Source organism: Lynx rufus, unplaced genomic scaffold (assembly GCF_022079265.1).
Source record: "Lynx rufus isolate CCGP_SWC_20201006 ecotype Redwood Valley unplaced genomic scaffold, mLynRuf1.p SCAF_4, whole genome shotgun sequence".
NCBI classification, from domain to species: Eukaryota; Metazoa; Chordata; class Mammalia; order Carnivora; family Felidae; genus Lynx; species Lynx rufus.
Window position 1 is genome coordinate 77,512,921 of NW_025814856.1, and position 20,714 is coordinate 77,533,634.

The 20,714-nt window shown below is 46.4% G+C and overlaps 1 protein-coding gene across 1 annotated transcript in view; it reads left to right on the forward strand.

The window, feature by feature from the left end:
• The window catches only part of LAMB1 (laminin subunit beta 1), a 73,519-nt gene that overhangs the window by 51,762 nt on the left and 1,043 nt on the right, over positions 1-20,714 (forward strand). Inside the window, exons 24-31 of the mRNA XM_047097132.1 lie at positions 6,881-7,250; positions 10,214-10,398; positions 11,264-11,505; positions 14,651-14,854; positions 15,493-15,637; positions 16,500-16,707; positions 16,918-17,059; positions 19,598-19,774. Of these exons, the coding sequence (XP_046953088.1) occupies positions 6,881-7,250; positions 10,214-10,398; positions 11,264-11,505; positions 14,651-14,854; positions 15,493-15,637; positions 16,500-16,707; positions 16,918-17,059; positions 19,598-19,774 (1,673 nt within the window). The remainder of the gene's footprint in view (positions 1-6,880; positions 7,251-10,213; positions 10,399-11,263; positions 11,506-14,650; positions 14,855-15,492; positions 15,638-16,499; positions 16,708-16,917; positions 17,060-19,597; positions 19,775-20,714) is intronic.

The following is a 20,714-nucleotide window of genomic DNA, read 5'->3' on the forward strand; positions in this document are numbered from 1 at the left end:
TGGGAAGGCGCAGAGAGGGGGACGGGATCTGAAGCAGGCTCTGTGCTGACGGCAGCGAGCCCAGTGTGGGGCTCGAACTCATGAACTGCGAGACGATGATCTGAGCCCGAGTCGGACGCTCAACCGCCTGAGCCCCCGGGCACCCCAGGATGTCGCACTTTCTGTGTCCCAAGGCAGATTTAAGTTTTAGGAAGAAGGCTGGATATGAACACAGTACTGAGCATGGCCGTCCGGTGGGGAGTGGACCCAGCAGAGAAGCGCCAGGCGCTGGCAGGCCGCCTGAGGAAATGGCGCACGTAGAGTAACCTGATGCAAGAGGCAGGAGGAAAGCGGTACGGACCTTCCCACCTGTCAGAGGAGGCAAGAGCTGCAGGATCTGGAGCCCTTCAGCAAGGGGCCGGGGAGAAGGTTCGCGCTGGTGGCCATCCACAGAGAATCTGCGGTGTGCGGAGTGCTTGCGGGGACATTCTGTGCCTACTCTTGGTTCTATCCTGACAGCAGAGAATCTGTGAGGACACATGTAACCTCCACTTCACAGCTGAGAAATCTTAGGTGCAGAGAGGTTAAGTGACTTGCCCAGAGACAAAGCACAGGTGAGGGCAGATCTGGGCTCTGAAGTCAGGTCCACGTGACCCAGTGTCCCTGTTCTTTGCCTGGGCCTGTCATTCCCGATGAAAGATATTTAGAGAGAGGAGTTCATGTCCTGGTTCAAGGACAAGAATGTAGCAGCAAGGCTGTGGGGGGCGGGGGTGCCCTCAGGAAACCATCCATGGGGACCCATGGGGAGATTCGGTTTTACCAGACTGTGGAAGCCTTGAACGCTAGGCCACTGGGGACAGACTTTGCTCAGTTGCTGGAGGGCCCTGGAGAAGGAAGTTATACCTACTGATAAAGAGGCTGAGGTTTCCTGTTCTGACATTGACCTGCCAGTGTGTTCCTCCAGGCCTCAAGATCTATAAAATGGGTGCATTAGAGGTCATTTACCTATCTCTTAGAGATGACATTTTTAAATGAGGAGAAAACTTGGGAAAAACAGAGGAGACCTACTGACCACATAACCGAGAATGTATTTACAGAGGAAGGTGGAATTCTTATGGCTCATCAAAATTGATGACAGTCTCGTTTTTATTTTATTTTTAATGTTTATTTATTTATTTTGAGAGAGAGAGAGCAGGCAGGGGAGGGGCAGAGAGAGAGGGATAAGGAGAATCCCAAACAGGTGCTACATTGTCAGCACAGAGCCCAGCTCGGGACTTGAACTCACAAACTGTGAGATCATGACCTGAGCCAAAACCAGGAGTTGGACCCTCAACTGCCTGAGCCACCCAGGCACCCTGATGACCATCTCGTTTTTTGTGTTTTTTTTTTTTAACGTTTATTTATTTTTGAGACAGAGAGAGACAGAGCATGAACAGGGGAGGGGCAGAGAGAGAGGGAGACACAGAATCCTGAACAGGCTCCAGGCTCTGAGCTGTCAGCACAGAGCCCGACGCAGGGCTCGAACTCAAAGACCGCAAGATCATGACCTGAGCCGAAGTTGGACGCTTAACTGACTGAGCCACCCAGGCGCCCCCCAATCTCGTTTTTAAAATGCTAGTCTTCATCTCTGTGATTTGTTCACCTTAAAGGTGAGGCCACAACTTCTGCTAACCACTTTCTTCTTCTTTCCAAGAGAAAGTTTTTGGTCCTCTGCCAGAGAATCCCATTTGTTAGAGCAGTGCTGAGCTATAGGTCCACCCACGCCCCGAGCCCTTCCTCTGAAGAGAGGACCCAACCCTTGGCCCTTGTCAGAGATCGCCTGCCTGGTTAGTGTGGGAGTCTTAGACCCCAGCGTACGTGAGCCAGGATTGGAGGGTCTCCTTCGCAATTTCGGTGTCCGTGAAGTTGTCAGTGGACAGGTGAGAACCAACCTTGCTGCTTCAGCGGGACGTGCTCTTAGGGTAGGTCCTTTTACGAGGTTGTAAATGTGGGCTTTGTAGTGCTTGCCTCGCAGGCGTCCCCAGGAGTCAGGGAGGGAAGCACGCGTCCACAGGAGCTTAGTGGTTTCCCTGCTTCGGTTTGAAATGAAAACCTGATGCATGTAGTCTTCAGGTGCCTTTCTGGGGTTGAAGTTCTCAGTAATGAAACTGCAGTCTGTGAACTCCATCTGTGAAACTTGACTCTTTCCAATCAGAGGAAAGGAATATTGGTCAGTTCAGCTAAACTGGTCCTGTCACTCTACTCCTTAGAGGGCTGGCCTGGACTATGGCCCTATCCCCAGAGAAAGAGGAAAGCCCTCAGGGGAGTGCATTTGCCTTTTATTTTTATTTTATTTATTTATTTATTTATTTTTAAGTAGGCTGCACGCTGGGCATGGTGCCCTCATTGCTAGGGGGCTTGAACCCACAACCCTGAGATCAAGACCCAAGCTAAGATCAAGAGTCAGATGCGTAACTGACTGAGCCACCCAGGCACCCCTGCACTTGCCTTTTATTTATTTATTTTTATTTAATTTTTTTTAACGTTTGTTTATTTTTGAGAGGGAGACAAAGCGCGAGAGGGGGAGGGGCAGAGAGAGAGAGGGAGACACAGCATCAGAAGCAGGCTCCAGGCTCCGAGGTGTCAGCACAGAGCCCGACACAGGGCTCTAGCTCACGAGCCGTGAGATCGTGGCCTGAGCCGAAGTCTGACGCTTCACCAGCTGAGCCACCCAAGCACCCCTGCACTTGCGTTTTAAATCCTACAGTTTGGGGCCAGGGTCTGTCCCTCAAAGATGCCCACGACAGAATGAGAGCAAGAAGTGCCTTTATCACTGAAGTAAATAAAAAATTATTAGAGACACTAAAAAATAAATGCAACATGTGCACCCATCCCTTGCCCCAAGCATGAAACCAGTAAAAACCTCTTTAGGACTGAATGAATGTGTGCCTTTGCACTATCTATGGGAAAGAAGGAATTTTCGAAGCAAAGTGAAAGCATAAGCGCCATCTGCCTCAGGTGTCCCACGCCTGGGAGAGATGACCAAGCAGGCACAGGTCTACTGGGCCACCTAGGGCCCCCATGGGTCTGCCCATTGGGATGAGCGGGGCAGGAGCAATCCCATTTTTACAGATGGTGTCATGTATTCCTCTTCTTACACAGGTCGCTAGGTTTGTGCATCAGCCTACATCGGTCAGCTTCCAAGGTCATGACTCTGCCCCGGCTCCGCCCTTTGAAGGATGAACACACACACACACACACACACACACACACACACACACACACGCTCTTGCTCTCTCCCGCCTCCTTCCTCCCTGCCCCTCCCTTCCCCATTCTCTCCCCCTTTGTCACCCCCCACCCCCCACCCCCTCTCTCTCTCTCTTTCTTCTCCCTCCCTCCCTCTGTCTTCCTCTCACCCCTACAAGCACACATTCACATACAAAAAGAAAGCTAGAACAGGTAGCAAAGTAACACCATCCGTCCTCCTCAAAATGGGATCCAGTGACCCTCAGTGTCAGCAGCACCTGACATCCGTTAGAAACACAAATTCTCAGGTCCCATCCCGGACCCACTGATTCTGAATCTGGGTCTGGGGAGTTGGGGGAGCAGTCTGCGTTTTTGTGAACCCTCCAGGTGATTCTGATGTACAGCCAAGTTTGACAGGCTAGGACTTAGATGACCCACGTAACTTTCAGCTTTCTGAAAGATGGCTGAATTTTACCAAAATGACATGGAAATCCATTCCTAAAACTTAAAGAATGTAAACTCTTCATTATTCAATTTCTTTCCATTCTTCTGATCTCCGAAACTGGTGAAGGCTGTGGTTTCCCACACCTTCCCCGTTGTTTCTCTGGGGTGTCACCTGGTATTCCACTAGAAGATTCGATGGTCAAATGTGTTTGGGATACAACTGGGTAAAAACATGAAACAAGGCTTCTCCTGTAGAATTACTCTGAATCTTCAATACGCTGCTGTTTGTTTGGAATCTTCAACAGGATGATTTTTCGTGAATTTACTGATCATGGAACCCTTCTCTCCGGGAACATCTCCTGGAAATAATGGTGTAGGGAACACATGTAAAGTTATTCATAGCTCATTCAGGCTGCTCCCTGACTCATGGGCATGTTCCCCCGAAAAAACAGGAAAAATGAAACATGCCTGAAATGCCTGGAAAGAAACAATATACTTAATGGAAAAAAAAAAAAAAGTTTAGTTTTGAGAACCCAAGGCACTAATGGAATGCTATGTTTTAAATCCCAAAGGTTGAGGACTAGAATATTCCATAGTTTAAATCTTTGAAAAACTCATGTTATTGGCAAATATACAAAGATAAACACAAGGCCGTGACAGGTTTTCTTTTCCTCCCCCGCCCACAGTGGAAATGCGGTCAGGCAACACTCTGGGCAGGAAACGCCCAGACACTTGCACGGAACACAGAAAATGATGATGATAAAAATGTTTGAGTGCTCACAATGAGCTAGATATTCCTCTAAGCGCTTTGGAATTAAGCTGTTAATGAAAGCCTGAAAGCGATCCTGTGTGGTAGGTGGGATCCATCGTACCCATGTGGAGGCCGTGACTCCGTTTCCTCAGCACCCGGAGTTGCATAGCTGTGGTGTGGAGAAGGCAGGACTCGCAGCCAGGCACGCTGACCGCTGCACCGCTCAGGCTTGCCGCTCAAGGACGTGGAGTGGCGTTGGCCAACAAAGGCCGTGAAAGATAAATGATGATAAAAGGCAGAAGGCGGAGCGGGGGGTGGAGATCAGAAAAATGGGCCACAAACGCATCTCTCTGGGTTTAGAGGATGGAGGTCAGCGAGCAAATCTCAGGACCATCCGTGAAACTGGTTGTGGACGATGTTTGATAAGAAAGTCTTGCAGGGACCAATTGCAGCTACGGACACAAATAGATCACAGTATCTGAGAGTATGAATGTGTTGTGTTTTGCCACAGTTGGCATTGGCATTTTTAGTAGGATGATTTTGTTTTCGTGGGGGTGAGGGTGTAAATGTCCCCTGCGTGCCTGTAGGGAAAATGAGGTTAGAGCCTCGGTTGGCAGAGACTGTTGAACTCCAGTTGCAGGTTAATCCTGGGCTTGGTGCGGAGGATGGAAAAAGTGGTCTAAGATGTACTCCTGCCTGGGACGCCTGGGTGGCTCAGTCGGTTAAGCGTCCAACTTCGGTTCAGGTCATGATCTCGTGGTCCGTGAGTTTGAGCCCCACATTGGGCTCGGTGCTGACAGCTCGGAGCCTGGAGCCCGCTTCGGATTCTGTGTCTCCCTTTCTCTCTGCTCCTCCCCCACTCGTGCTTGGTCTCTCTCAAAAATAAACATGAAAAAAAATTGGGGGCACCTGGTGGCTCAGTGGGTTAAGCGTCTGACTTTGGCTCAGGTCATGATCTCATGGTTCGTGGGTTCAAGTCCCACATCAGGCTCTGTGCTGACAGCTCAGAGCCTGGAGCCTGCTTTGGATTCTGTGTCTTCCTCTCTCTCTCTGCCTCTTCCCAACTCACTCTCTCTCAAAAATAAAATAAACATTAAAAACATTGTTAAAAGAAAAAAAAAATTAAGATGTACTCCTGCTCTTGGAGTCTTCAGTCTATTTAGGGAAATAATATATTTCTTTTGGGGGACTTTTGGGGGGTGTTTTTTTTTCTTTTTTTCTTACTCCCTTACCTTTTCCCAGAAAGGATTTAAGGCCAGAGATGTTTGTACAGGCCTTGTGTTTTTTTTTTTTTTTGTTTTTGTTTTTTTCAACTTTTTTTTTTTTTATTTTTATTTTTGGGACAGAGAGAGACAGAGCATGAACGGGGGAGGGGCAGAGAGAGAGGGAGACACAGAATCGGAAACAGGCTCCAGGCTCTGAGCCATCAGCCCAGAGCCCGACGCGGGGCTCGAACCCACGGACCGCGAGATCGTGACCTGGCTGAAGTCGGACGCTTAACCGACTGCGCCACCCAGGCGCCCCCAGGCCTTGTGTTTTTTTAGACAGTATACAAATACTGCAAGCATTAGGTGTTGATACAGAAATAAGTTGGCCCCCTGAGATTTGGGGCTCTAAGCCAGGGTCAGTAGCACACGCACCGTGATAAGTAATGTCGGCCAAGCTCCATTAGCCAAGACCACCAACGTTAGTTACCCTTTCCCATTTGGTTCTGGCTGAGATGCCAGCCCTACTGGGCCAGTGAGCAGTTGGGGCTGACTGGTTCCCAGGTCCCTTCTCTGACTTCTGACATTTCACGAGCCTGCGGTCTCAGTGCTGGGGTGGGCTGGTCGTCACAACAGCAGATATCCACACATTACACTTAGTGGAAAGCCTTTAAACTAGATACTTGGGATTCCTAGGACTTTTTTCTCAATTGAGTTTTCTTGTTATCAGGTTCATTGCATTTCATCGCGTAGTCACCAGTTCTGTGACCAGGTAGGGCGAGGTGTGTTAGCAGGTGTTCATGTCGTCAGGATGCCACCGGAATTGCCTGTGCTGCTGGCATCCGGGGTGGGGGGTGTGGGAGGGAGTCAGAGTAAGAGGGAGGCAGAGGCAGGCCAGAGGTTAAGAGCAGACGGGAGTTGTAATGTGCTCAACTGGAATCCGGGCCCGGCCGTTTCCTTGGTGTGAGACTTGGGGCAGGTCCCCCGTCCTGTCGGGTTATCGTGAGAGTTCTGTGACAGGCACGTAAACCATTTCTGCGCTGCTGGGTACCATGAGTGTCGACTGGAGAAAAATCAATACTGTCGCTGTAAAGGGGTTAGCAGGTGTCAGGATAACACGTGCTCCAGGAGGCTGGTCTAGTCTCCACCAGAGCCGTTGGTAAACTGCCCGGTTGACGCCTTCCCGTTGTAACATGACTGAGGATTCTGAATGCCAGGTCTTGTCGCTGAGGTTCGTGATCTAGGGGATCATACAGCACTGCTCTTTCCCTCCCAGCCTGTGACTGTGACCCCAGGGGCATCGAGACACCACAGTGTGACCAGTCCACCGGCCGGTGCGTCTGCGTGGAGGGTGTCGAGGGCCCACGCTGTGATAAATGCACACGCGGGTACTCGGGGGTCTTCCCCGACTGCACTCCCTGCCACCAGTGCTTTGCCGTGTGGGATGTGATCGTCGCCGAGTTGACCAATCGGACCCAGAAGTTCCTGGAGAAAGCCAAGGCCCTGAAGATCAGCGGCGTGATTGGGCCTTACCGGGAGACTGTGGACTCGGTGGAGAAGAAAGTCAATGAGATCAGAGACATCCTGGCCCAGAGCCCAGCCACGGAGCCACTGAAGAACATCGGGGATCTCTTTGAGGAAGCAGAGTAAGTAGTTCCTGAGCCAGAGAAGGCGCCCACGGTAATGTTTCCACTTGGGGAATAAAGGGCAGACATGCCCGCTGGGTGCCTCCATCGGAAGGTGTGGTTAGTCCCATGAGTGAAAACAGATGCTGGGCACTGGCTTCCCGGCAGCCTTTACTCCGGGCATGGGGCGAGTGAACATTGACAAAGCGTGTTAGAGCCACTGCCCCCCTTTGTAGCCAGCGCTCCAAGGGAGTAGAATGGCAGGAGCTTTGAGTTCGGAAACCAAGGATCCGTAACGGAGCCGTGGTTTGGTTGCTCGCTGGCTTGAGAACTTGCATGACTCACTTACGCCTGCGTCTCTCTCCTCTCCTGTGGACCAGGGGAGGACAGTACCTTGTCTGTACCTTGCAGCAGAAGACTGATCTGTGAAGTGACCGTGGCATCGCCAAACGCACAATGCATACAAGGGGAGGTTTTCTCCTCCCGAGGAGATGGGTTACCCCCGATTCCCAAGCGATCTCCGCAGCTTCACTAGAGCAGTGCTTCCTTCATTTAATTGTAACAAATTCTCTACAGTGAAAAATTCTCTTCTTAGCCTGTCTCTGGGTAACGCTCTCTGCATAGTGTTGATTTTGCCAGTGAGAGCAGAGAGAACTGAGTCGTGCTGAACTTCTGGGGGATCGTTTTTCTGCATGTTTCCTGCTCCCAGACATTGCAACTACTCTTCCACAACGGGCCCCCCAAACAGGGGAACTCACTCTTTCTTCCTTTCTCTTTCTTTCTTTTTCTTTCTTTCTTTCTTTCTTTCTTTCTTTCTTTCTTTCTTTCTTTCTTTTTTTTCTTTCTTTCTTTTCTTTCTTTTCTTTCTTTTCTTTCTCTTCTTTCTCTTCTTTCTCTCCTTTCTCTCCTTTCTTTCTTTTTCTTTCTTTCTTTCTTTCTTTCTTTCTTTCTTTCTTTCTTTCTTTCTTTCTTTCTTTCTTATTTTTGAGAGAGCGAGAGACAGCGCACCAGTGGGGGAGGGGCAGAGAGAGAGGGAGACACAGAATCTGAACCAGGCTCCAGGCTCTGATCTATCACAGAGCCCGATGCGGGGCTCAAACCCACGAACTGTGAGATCATGACCTGAGCTGGCTGGACACTCAACCAGCTGAGCTCCCCAGGCGCCCCAAGGGGAACTCTTTCGTAGCTAAATCCTTGTACACTGAGGTGACTGTAAGTTATGACAGAACCATAGTAAGATTTTCTGTGTCATGGGACTTGAATCAGCCTGAGAAGACAGATGGACTTTTCACCTCTGCGCTGTAAACAGCAGCAAGGGAACAGCAGACATGCGCTTAGGCACCTTGTGGGGGGTCCTTCCTCGACCTCCTAGGTTTCAAGTAACGGGTCCTTGATTCCAGGCTGGAGGTCTTGTGTCTGGGACACAGAACGTTCGGAAATGTCTGCTGCAGGGCGATAATGCATTCAGTGAGGGATTTTACCTCATTAAAGAGACGGTGGTGCCCTCAGCCTCCTAACACGTAGCGACAAGCTTGAGAAGGCTGTCGTCCGAGTGCAGGCCACTTAGGACCTGATTCTTGGCCTCAGTCTCCTGCACCTAAGGGAGAACAAAACAATCTGGGTGTCCTTTGAGAGCCTGCCAGAAGAGAGGTTACGTTCCTGAAATGGCTCTGTTTCTACCCTCACTATTCATCTAATCGGGTAGATTGTAATCGCTCAGGGAAACTGGTTTGATTAATCTTGTGTCAACACAACATCCAAGGACACAGGTCTTAGGATCCAAAGTGGCTGTTATTAAAAAATATACAATGTTAGATTCGATTCCTTTAAAAATTGTAACATTGTAGGAGACCTGGGAAGAAATGAAAGCCTGCTGAGAACCAACACATGAATAAAAGAGCACTGAGAAAAGAAACTATATTATAATTGCCTCAGGAAAAGAAGGTTGAGTTTATAAAATGCAACTTAGCCTACAAATCCTTTTAAGCACTTTTCCTTTGAGTCGGGTCATGATTTTTATCTCCACTTTAAATAGCATTTTTCTAACGGCCCCCAGCCTTTTGGCCTTTGTACATCTTCCCCATGTTTTATACTGACTCTTACCTCCCTGAGGAGACAGTTATATTCAATTAGGTGACCCAGTAAAGCCCAGAGCTAAGGTCTTCTCAAACATTATGTTCTTTGTGATTATCTATGTACACACACACACACACACACACTGTATATATAAGTAATATCCAAATAGATGCCTCAGATACAGCTTTGGAGATGTGACAAATGGAAGAGAATGCAGTTGGGTTTAGATTCCAAATGAAATATTGTGAAAGCTAAATGTGTTTCCAAGTCCATTCTGGGAGATAACTACCTTCTTTCTTACGGAAGATAAAAGGGTTGCTTGTCGGTGGACGAGGAGGCTCCTTTGATGGGACCTTGCTCAGGTGGAATGTACGGAGAGCTCATGTGGGTGGCTCTTTGTCTTCCTGGTGGCTGTGGGGCTTCCTCTCTGCATGTCTCATCTTGAAGGGGATCCCTGAGGTTTGGAGAAGAGCCTTTTTGGCAGGTGGCTGGGAGGCACAATTCTACACTGGCGTCAGTTAGGTCTTTTGAGCTGTGGGGTTGTGTGGGCTTGCAGCCTGCCCACATACAGGGCAGGAACTCCATGCTCTGGACCTTTGCTCAGAAGACAGCAGGTGTTCGGAATCCCTCTTCCGATGCATCCACCACAACGCCGCTGATTGGCGCTTCTAGGCTTTTCTTCCAGGTCTTCGAAGAAAGGAAAATTGGTGGATTTGATACAGCTTTCTAATGTTGAAGAGAATAAAACTAGTACTTGGAAGTAAATAGTTAACAAAGTACTGAGTTGGTTTGAATTTACAGAGTAATGGGGACAGTATTTGTAGAAAATGTTAAAAAAAAAAAAAATGAGACTTCAGAATTCCCCTTTGGTTGCTTTTACTTCCGGAAACTTACCCTTCTCTTTACAGGAAATTAACGAAAGATGTTACAGACAAGATGGCTCAAGTAGAAGTGAAATTGTCTGACACAGCTTCCCAAAGCAACAGCACGGCCAGAGAACTAGATTCTCTACAGACAGAAGCAGAAAGCCTAGACAACACAGTGAAAGAGCTTGCTGAGCAGTTGGAATTTATCAAAAACTCAGATATTCGGGGTGAGCATTTTTTGTGCCAATGTGCAATCCTGGACAACAGGATTTAACCCCCTCTGTCTAACCTTTTACTACAGTACTTTGAGAGTAAAAGTTAATGCTTTCTAGTAATTTTAAAGCTTTTTCTCATTGAGTCTCTGGCACAAGTAAGGATTACAGTCCCCATTTACAAATGTGGGAGCCGGGGCACAGAGAGACAAAGGGAGACGCCATGGAGTGAGCAGCAGTCATCGTGTGTGAGAATGGTGTCCCTTTCCAGGCTTTTTTCAGTGAATGGTTTAACCTCCTTGGCTTTTCTTGGAAATGGGCTCTTCTGAATAGTTAGGAAATTAAATTGGTACTTCAGCAAATTCTTTTATATTCAAGAATGTTGCCTGTTCAGGGAACAGTTTCTGCAGTGTTAGATAGCACTGACCATCCTATTGTACGCACGATCATTTATTTTTCTGGCTAGGTCCTTAAAGCCAAAACATGCCATGCTGTTTTACATATGTAATACTAGTCATTTGAGTGGATCTAAATAGTCAAATGACTAAGAAAAGATTAAAATATATCTGGACGTGTGATCTGCAGGCTGCCTGACACCACTAGCTATTGAGAAAGAACTGGAAAGTTGCCTGTATGCAGACATCTGCATGATTGACTTGATTTGTCATCCAGATGTTTGCCCAGAAATAGCTGTTAATAGGACAAAGTGTAGCCATTGCTCAGGAGAGGAAAGTTCCAGGTCTTCGTAAAGATTTTGGTCCTTGAGTTTTAAAACAAAACCGTACAGTGAACTGAGGGCTGGAAGACACCAAATACGGGCATCCCTTACGGGCACGAGGACGAGAGATTTAACCGCGGGCCATTTCATTTGATGCCCTAGGCGCCTTGGATAGCATCACCAAGTATTTCCAGATGTCTCTAGAGGCAGAGGAGAGGGTGAACGCCTCCACCACAGATTCCAACAGCACTGTGGACCAGTCGACTCTCACTCGGGACAGAGTAGAAGAGTTGTTGTTGGAACGAGAATCCCAGTTCAGGGAAAAACAAGAGGAACAGGCCCGCCTTCTGGATGAACTGGCAGGCAAACTACAGAGTCTAGACCTTTCAGCCGTTGCCGAGATGGTAAGGTTTTGAGGGTCTGGTCTCCAGGCTCTGATGCAAATTAGGAAGGAAACCCACCCTGTGTTGTCAGTCGTACTGTTCATTTTGCAAATGAACCAGTGGGAGTGAACCTGGCCTCAGGTCTCTGGACCCCCTATGGGTATCCACCTTCAAGCCAGATAAAAACAAGAGTGGGTGCCTTTCCAACCTTCCCCCACATCCAGCTAGCCGGTTCCTCTGTGATACCAAGAATCAAGACTCCTTTCCCAGACTGTTAAATTGAATCTACGGCCATACCACCCTGAACCCGCCCGATCTCGTCTGATCTCGGAAGCTAAGCAGGGTCGGGCCTGGTTAGTACTTGGATAGGAGACCAGACTGTTAAATTGAATCGGTGACTTCTTATTCAGATTTTAACCTTTTTTAAACTGTAGACATTTTTTTTTCACATAGTTTTTTATTATTTTTTTTGAAGGTTTATTCATTTTCAAGAGACAGCGGGGGAGGGGCAGAGAGGGAGGGAGACATGGAATCCGAAGCAGGCTCCAGGCTCTGAGCTGTCAGCACAGAACCCGACATGGGGCTCGAACTCACGAGCTGCGAGATCATGACCTGAGCCGAGGTCGGACATTTAACCAACTGAGCCACCCAGGCACTCCCTTTTTCACGTAGTTCTGATTCTAAATGCAAACTCCTTCACAGTGGAGCCATTCAAGAATATTTGGGGGCGGGGGGGGGGTGGTGGGGCTTCTTCAAAAAAATTAAAGGAGCAAAAGAATTTTTTCCCTGGGTGTAAATTAAAAATGTTCCTTTGTTCCAGTAACTTTACCTGGTGAAGATTAACCTTGAGACCAACCTCGAAAGTAGATTCATTTCCCAGAAGCTTTTAAAAAGTAACTCCAGAGCCAAATGAAATTGAGGAGTGAGTTTAATGAAAATCTGGCAGAGGGCCAAAAAAAAGCCAAACTCTGCCTGTTTTCTTCCTCTTGCTTCTTTACCATTTTTCGTGGAAGGATACCTATTGGGAGAATTTGGAGCATATTGTTTATAGACTCAGGCTTGTGCTCTCTTAGCTTAGGAACAGTAGAAAGCAGGAGGCAGGTGGTGCACAGAAGACCGCGAACGGTTCAGGCTTCCTTACGATTTGGTGTTAGTGCAAGTCCCTTCCCTCCTGGCCTCCTCACCTTCCCATCTCGCTGTCTCTGAAATTGGCAAAAACACTCTGTCATGACTGTATTGTGCCCAACGTAATGGATGCCTACAAGGTGATAGATTATTAAGCGTCATAGCATTTAGTGGAAAGAGGGAGTAAGGCGGATCACTCCTGTCGTGGCTTATTAGAAAAATCGAGGCCCAGAGCAACGTGTAAACTTCACAGGGGACAAAGTCACTACATATAGGCGTGAAATGCCAATTCTCTTTCCTTCCAGGATTGAGTCCTACATTACAAATTCTAGTAAAAACCAGTAATCACAGATAAAAATCTCCGCAAACTAAAATGAAAGCAGCTATCATGCTAAAGGAGGTTTGCTTGTTGCAACAGGTGTCTAGGAAGGGAGGGCGTGAAGGGTCCCTTGCCTGATCAGGCCATACGAATGGGGGCCCTTCCTGGTACCTGCTTTTCCATTGGGTGAACTGCCCAAGGATGAGCTGGCTTCTGTTCGCTCACTGCAGGTATTTAATTCTCCTATGAGATCTCCCTTTACAGGTTCCATACTGGTATTTCTTGGGTAGAGAGGTTTTTGTCCCTTTGTGTTGAGTACCTTCAGTTCTTTGTTTTTGCATCTGGTTTTTTTCCTGCTTGCAGGGTTGAAATAGAACAGATCTCCTAGGGTGTCGTCAGGTTGTTTTTAGAAGGCCTCCCTGAGGCCTTCTGCTTCTCTTCTTGATTACGGCTCATGTTCTCCTACGGCAATGCAGAATAAACTGTTTTCTGAAGCTTTTTATGTTCTGTAAGCCAGCTACATGAAAGACTATTTTTTTTAAGTATTTATTTTTGAGAGAGAGAGAGCACAGGCGGGGGGGAGTTGCAGAGAGAGAGAGAAATACAGAATCTGAAGCAGGCTCCCCGATGCGGGGCTCGAACCCACAGACCGTGAGATCATGACCTGAGCTGAAGTAGGTAGGACGCTTAACTGACGGAACCAGCCAGGTGCCCCAAAACTATTTGTTAATTTGAGATCTAATGGGATTATAAATACCAGAAAATTATTAGTCTAAGGAGTTGACTATTTATTCAAAACCTACTTTATTTCTTAAAAAGAATACCTTCCTTGTTTGGGAGCATTACCTGCTTCTCACTGCCTCTTTTCAGTATGAGAGGACGGTTCTGCAGTTTGCTCCCTGCTCAGCCTTTCCCATCACACAGCAGACTTGTAATTTATCAGTGTGCATGTGCATGCAGTGGCCAGGCCCTGATCCTTGGAAGTTTCTGGTAGGTAAGGAAGAGGAGAAGTCTGGGGACAGAGGATTATGGGGGGTTGCTTTTTGTAAAAGTGAAATCCACCTCTGCCCCTACTGTTTTCTGTTTTGCTCTCATGTCTGGAATGTTCCCCCACTTGCCCTGCTCAAACCCCACCAGACAGCAAGGACATCCTTCCCCAACTACAGCTGCAGCCGTCAGTAGTCTCTCCTCTGTCTGCTTTCCTTCTTCCTGACAGTACCTGACCTATTCTTGGCTGTTTTATGCACAGTGAGCCTGTCTTCCCAAGATTTGAAGGTACTAAAAGGCCAGATAATGGGCCTTTTGTGTCACCCTATTGACCAAAACAGACCAGATGCCAGGTCTAAAAAAGTTTGTCAATACCTCTTGCTTGTTTGTGTTAATCCAATGGTCTAGGATCAAGGGGAAGCATTCTTTGGCTCCCATGTTGGGCAGATTTCAACTTGACCCAGCAGATAACATTTGCACCCCACACAGCACCCATATGCTATTCCAGTTCATCAGGGCAGGAGGTATTGATGAAGCGTCCTAAGTTTTCATGGCTTCCCTGGCCATGATTCCTGAGCTCTCAGCTCCTCTCTCCATCCTGAACATTGTGTTCTCCAGCACCCTTGCTGAGGACCACCTACATGCTCTCTGGGGCCCCCCGGGCCACCCAGGCCCTGCACAGCTGTTGCAGACTCCCTCTCTGAAGGCCCGTGCCTGCCTCTTGGCTCGTTGCAGACCTGTGGGACGCCTCCGGGGGCCTCTTGTTCCGAGACCGAGTGTGGCGGCCCGAACTGCAGGACTGACGAAGGAGAGAAGAAGTGTGGGGGACCCGGCTGCGGCGGCCTGGTCACGGTCGCCCACAGTGCCTGGCAGAAAGCCATGGACTTTGACCGCGATGTCCTGAGCGCCCTGGCCGAGGTGGAGCAGCTCTCCAAGATGGTAATTAGGCCGACGGCCCTGGCGTTTGCTCGCAGTGACCGACTGGAGGAGGATCGGGAGGGGAGAAATCGGTTCTAAATGGTAAAATGAAAAGCGAGTGTCACCATCAAATAGGAAAGTTCAAGTTTTTGTGAGGTCAGGGAAATACACAAGGCGGTTTTGTTCAGAGATGATTTAGGAACGTGCTTTCTCCTCCTGACTGTAATCTGAGATAATTCTGTTACTGACCAGGGGGCCAGGCTTCTGAATACATTCAGGTGTGCTGTAAAAATCTCATCCCGAGCAATGAACTGAGCATTGATTTTTCCAAAGTGACAAAGTTAACTGAAATATTTATATTGGTACCCCCCAAAAAATATTTTATAGGCCACCAGATGTTCTGGAGGAGTTAAACACATTAGAACAAATGTTTATACCCTAGCCCTGTCTGTAGAAGACTATCGTGTAGCAATCTGTATACTGAGTACTTCCAGCCTCTATAGGGATACACTGCGGTTGAATGAAAACACATTTGTTTCTAAAAGCCCGGATTCCAAATGCATAGTTTCTCAGCATTATTTTCTGGACCATTTATAGTATTCTGGTCTGCTTTAGAAAGAGTGAAGCTGTTCCCTGGGTAATTTATTCCTCCTATTTAGGTCTCTGAAGCGAAACTGAGGGCAGACGAGGCAAAACAAAATGCTCAGGATGTTCTGCAGAAAACCAATGCCACCAAAGAAAAAGTGGACAAGAGCAATGAGGACCTGAGAAATCTGATCAAGCAAATCCGAAACTTTTTGACCCGTAAGGAGTTATTTTCATTTTACTTTTAGATATTTCTTACTATCTTGTAATATAAAAACTGGTTTTATTTACTTTTTTTAACTTTTGCCAGGCTTCTATAAGCCATTTTTAAAAAATGTTTATTTTTGAGAGAGAGAAAGAATGCGGGTGCACAAGCAGGGGAGGGGCAGAGAGAGAGGTGGGGACAGAGGACCTGAAGCAGGGAAAATCAAAAAACCTTCAATCAGTGACCTATTTAAAGCTTAACCTCTTGAGCATTTTTTCGACCACCTTTCACATTTGACATTTGAAATCCTTTGGCTTCTTTGATAATACACAATCTGATTCTCTTGCTTCTCTGACTGGATTTTCCCCTTTTTGGTAATTTCCAAAATCCAGATCATTTGTACAAGGAATATGAGTTCCTTACATCTGCATTTATAATAGTCTCCTAGCTATTCTTCCAACCCCAACTAAAAGTTTTCATTGCCTTTTAGAATCAAGTCCCAGATGTACATCCTGGGGTCCTCTTTTCTGTAATCAGGACCATTCACTCTGTTTGACTTTCACATGACATGCTCAGCCCATACAGTCTCTCCATCCAAAGATGTCCCTCTCTCTCCTTCCAAATCCTATTATCCTTCAAAACTTGATCAGTTCCTCATCCCCCACAAAGACTTTCCTTTCTCAGCCTACGGGCAAATTCTAGTAGTTAACTTTTCCATGTGTAACTACTCAACGAGACTATAAGTTCTTAAACAGACTATGTGTATGTCTTGATGTCGCCCCAGAATGCTCTTCACCTGGTGGGTGACCAGAAGTGTGACTAAGTTAACCATCTGTGACTTTCACCTCTTTATGGGGACATCTTTGCTTTTGACAGAGGATAGTGCTGATTTGGACAGCATTGAAGCAGTTGCTAACGAAGTGCTGAAAATGGAAATGCCCAGCACCCCAGAGCAGTTACAGAACTTGACAGAAGACATTCGGGAGCGAGTTGAAAGCCTTTCTCAAGTAGAGGTTATTCTACAGCAAAGCGCTGCTGACATTGCCAGAGCAGAGATGTTGCTAGAAGAAGCTAAAAGAGCCAGGTATCTGAAGACGTTGTGGCATTTAGGGGGTTTATTTTGTGTATCTAGCAGGGAGTAAAAGGGATTTCTTCAACCAGTGAAATTTCTAAGTGTGACCTGTATGAGTCCCTCTGATTGATTCCAAAAAGGCTGTTCTTGGAAAGAAAGGTATTTTTAAATGCCCCGAGAGGAAGTACTTTTTCACATAGATTGTCTCATTCTTTTCCTCAGCAAAAGTGCAACTGATGTTAAAGTCACTGCAGACATGGTCAAGGAGGCTCTGGAGGAAGCAGAAAAGGCCCAGATTGCAGCAGAGAAAGCAATTAAACAAGCAGATGAAGACATCCAGGGAACCCAGAACCTGCTGACTTCGGTAAGATCCTTGCTGTACGTGGGAGAAAACAGGCACATAAACCCTATCAAAGTGCATTTGACAGTTACATGAAAACCATTACAACTAAACACTAAAGGATTCCTCTAATTTACATAAATCTGAACTACTCCCTCAGCACAGATGCTAAAAGTGTTTTCAGAGGGGAAAAAAAGACCCTGAAGACACTGGAACACAAGGGCCCCCTTTACGTTCACCCCTACAAAAAGCCTAAGGAAGATAGTGTGTATTTTTGTCTCCTGTTCAAGGACTCTATTTAGTAGTATGAAGGATAGTACTAATTTCCAAATTTAGTTTTAGAAAACTCACTCTGCTATAAAGCAGCCCAAAAGTAACCTACATACTTAAGACCAGGATCTCAAAATTGATGGGGGGGTGGGCATCTGAATGGCTTAGTCAGTTAAGCATCTGATATCAGCTCAGGTCATGATCTCACAATCCGTGGGTTCGAGCCCCACATCAAGCTCTGTGCTGACAGCTCAGAGCCTGGAGCCTGCTTCGGATTTTGTCTCTCCCTATCTCACACTCTTTCTCTCCCCGACTCACACTTTCTCTCCCTCTAAATAAACATTAAAAAAAAATTTTTAATGGATGGAGGAAAAAGTGGACTCAGGTGATCCTTACACATCTTTTCAGAATATATTTTGAAATTAGATGCTATTAGTCAGCCCTTCTCAAGCCAACAACCCATAATGTTTAAAACCTAGGAGGTGGTTTTTCAACCTGCTTTTCTTACCATTGGTTGATACAAACCTGTCTTCCCCTACTCTATTGTTCTTGAGACTCGACAGTTCCTTCAGCCACATTTCCTTCTTAATTTTGAGTAAACAAAAGGCCCTTTCTTCAGGCCACTTGTTCAAATGTAGAAAAAAATTAGGACACTTTCCCACCAGGCTATGTTCTCTTTGATTATTCTGACTTTTCTATCTCTAGGGTTTTTCAAATTTCTCACTGTGCTGTTATCATTTTAATGAACTTTAATTTAGGTGACTTGATAAAAAAAAAAATTACTAAGTTTGGAAAAGCCAAATGGGAAATATAGGATTTAATCAAATCATACGTGGGATATTTGGCTTGATGATGTAAGTGAAAACTGGTTCTGTTTTTCTGGGGTCCCTGGGGGACAGGAAGCACTTTAGGTTAAGAATAAGAAAGAAAAACCGGGGCGCCTGGGTGGCGCAGTCGGTTAAGCGTCCGACTTCAGCCAGGTCACGATCTCGCGGTCTGGGAGTTCGAGCCCCGCGTCAGGCTCTGGGCTGATGGCTCAGAGCCTGGAGCCTGTTTCCGATTCTGTGTCTCCCTCTCTCTCTGCCCCTCCCCCGTTCATGCTCTGTCTCTCTCTGTCCCAAAAATAAATAAACGTCGAAAAAAAAATTAAAAAAAGAAAGAAAAAGCAACTCTAAACTATGCTATTAATGAAAGGTTGTCAAAAACTATTCACTCCTTTAAAACTATAGAGCTTACCCTCTAAGAACTATACTCTAAGAATACTTTTATGTTAATTAATAGGTGAGCTTTTAGGTTAAGAATCATTTGGCATGAAATACCTACAAATTTTACCATGTATCCACAGTGACTCCTTACTTTAGTTATGACACTGTTATTATTCAGACCTAATTCTATGGTGCTCCGTGAAATTGGTTCTTCAGTCATGGGTCAGACTACTTACTTGGGCTGTTAAAAATTGATGTTCATTGATTATTCTTTGAAAAGCGATCACATGTGGACCCTCACCAGTTACCCAAATAGATTTTCCTAAATGACTATTTACAGGTTCCAGCTGTCACTTCCCCAGACTACATGACCTTTCATGGTCCTATAGTAACTTTTCAGTTTTCAGAAACATTCCTGGTCTGCCTTACCTGAAAACACTCAACTTTCCAGGTAGTTGCTGAAGACCCATGACCTCCACTAGAGTTTAATATATTTTAATGTTTATTTTGTGAGAGTACATGTGGGAGCAGGGGAGGGGCAGAAAGAGGGGAACAGAGGATCCAAAGCAGGCTCTGTACTGACAGCAGAGTTCGGGGGGGGGGGAGGCTCAAACTCATGAACTGTGAGATCATGACCTAAGCGGAGTCAGACGCTTAACTGACTGAGCCACCTGGGTGCCCCTTGGAGTTTAATATTTAGGGCTGACAGGAAAAACTAAAGGTGACTTGGGAGTACTCATTTTCCCACCCACAGTAATTTGGAAATTTATGTGGCAATCCTTTTCCTCACATCTGCTTATTTTTGAACATTGTTTTGTCAAAGTTTGCAGGTGTCCTTAAAATGCTTTCTCAACCCATCAAGCTGTCTGGGGGTGGTTCAGTGAAGAATTTTACATTAATTTCAGCCTAGATCATCAGAATTAAGAATAAAGATGGGCACTTTATATAAGCTTTCCTGAAATTATATTTTCCTTTTGGTCTAAAGTGAAAGGCAGAGTGGCCTTTTAATCTTCCTGTAAACTCGTATTCATAGCAATGTCCTACCGCTTACTGATGGCTTGCTGGGTGACTGACATTGTACTTGTAGATTGAGTCGGAAACAGCGGCTTCGGAGGAGAACTTGCTCAACGCCTCCCAGCGCATCAGCGAGCTTGAGAGGAATGTGGAAGAACTGAAACGGAAGGCTGCCCAGAACTCTGGGGAGGCAGAATATATTGAGAAAGTAGTATACACCGTGAAACAAAGTGCGGATGATGTTAAGAAGGTAAGTAAATCCTTATGACTTCACAGCTGTGTTTTGTAAAGGAGCAATGAGCCTCCTCAACCGCCTTCCCTGGGATTAGTAAGGGATGTGGACCTAAGAGTTACTTATCAGAAACATCCCAAGTGACCGGTTTTGAAACAACAGTCTTTAGAGACACAGATGGAAAGGGTGGGAGTGGATATGGAAGTGTCCAGTAAGCATGACCTAAGCCCTCATATCCAAACTTGGATAAGGGTGCAGAAAAATGAAAGTAACTTGGGGGCGGGGGGGGAGTCTTTTATTTATTTAACTGTTTGATTTAGAGAGAGAGAATCCCAAGCAAGCTCCACGCCATGAGTGCAGGGCCTGACACAGGACTCAGTATCACAAACTGTGTGAGATCATGACCTGAGCTGAAATCAACCGACTGAGCCATGCAGGAGGCACCCCAGGGGCAGAAGTCTTAAAACCGGTGTACTGAGCTTGTACTTTATGGCATAATTACCTGGCCTTTAAAAGCAGGGTAGAAAAAGCTTAAGGGGTTCACACCAGAACAGCTGGCAGGGAACTAAACCTCACCCCTTCTTCTCGCTGGAAGGTGCTGTATTTTGCAGAGAAGGTCTCCTAGGATTCCCATTTGTCATGAGAAGCCAAGTTATCACTGACACATGTTTAGTGGGCAAATGTCTCTCTCCAAAGGAACCTTTTAAACTTCTGAGGGGAGCATTCAACCCTTGACATCTGGTTAGGGAAGAGAACAAAACAGTGAGAAAAGTGTTCTGTCATGTTCATTTTTCTGTCATGGTTTGTACTTTCTTGCAGCTCTGAAAGCATAAATCTCTCAAGCAGTCTTTACAGAGCATTTTTGCAAAAATATAGCACTTGATTACAGTAAGAACAAAACCCTGAAATGAAATCCATCAAATGGCTGTTGTTGGAACCGTGTTCCCCAAAAGCAGCA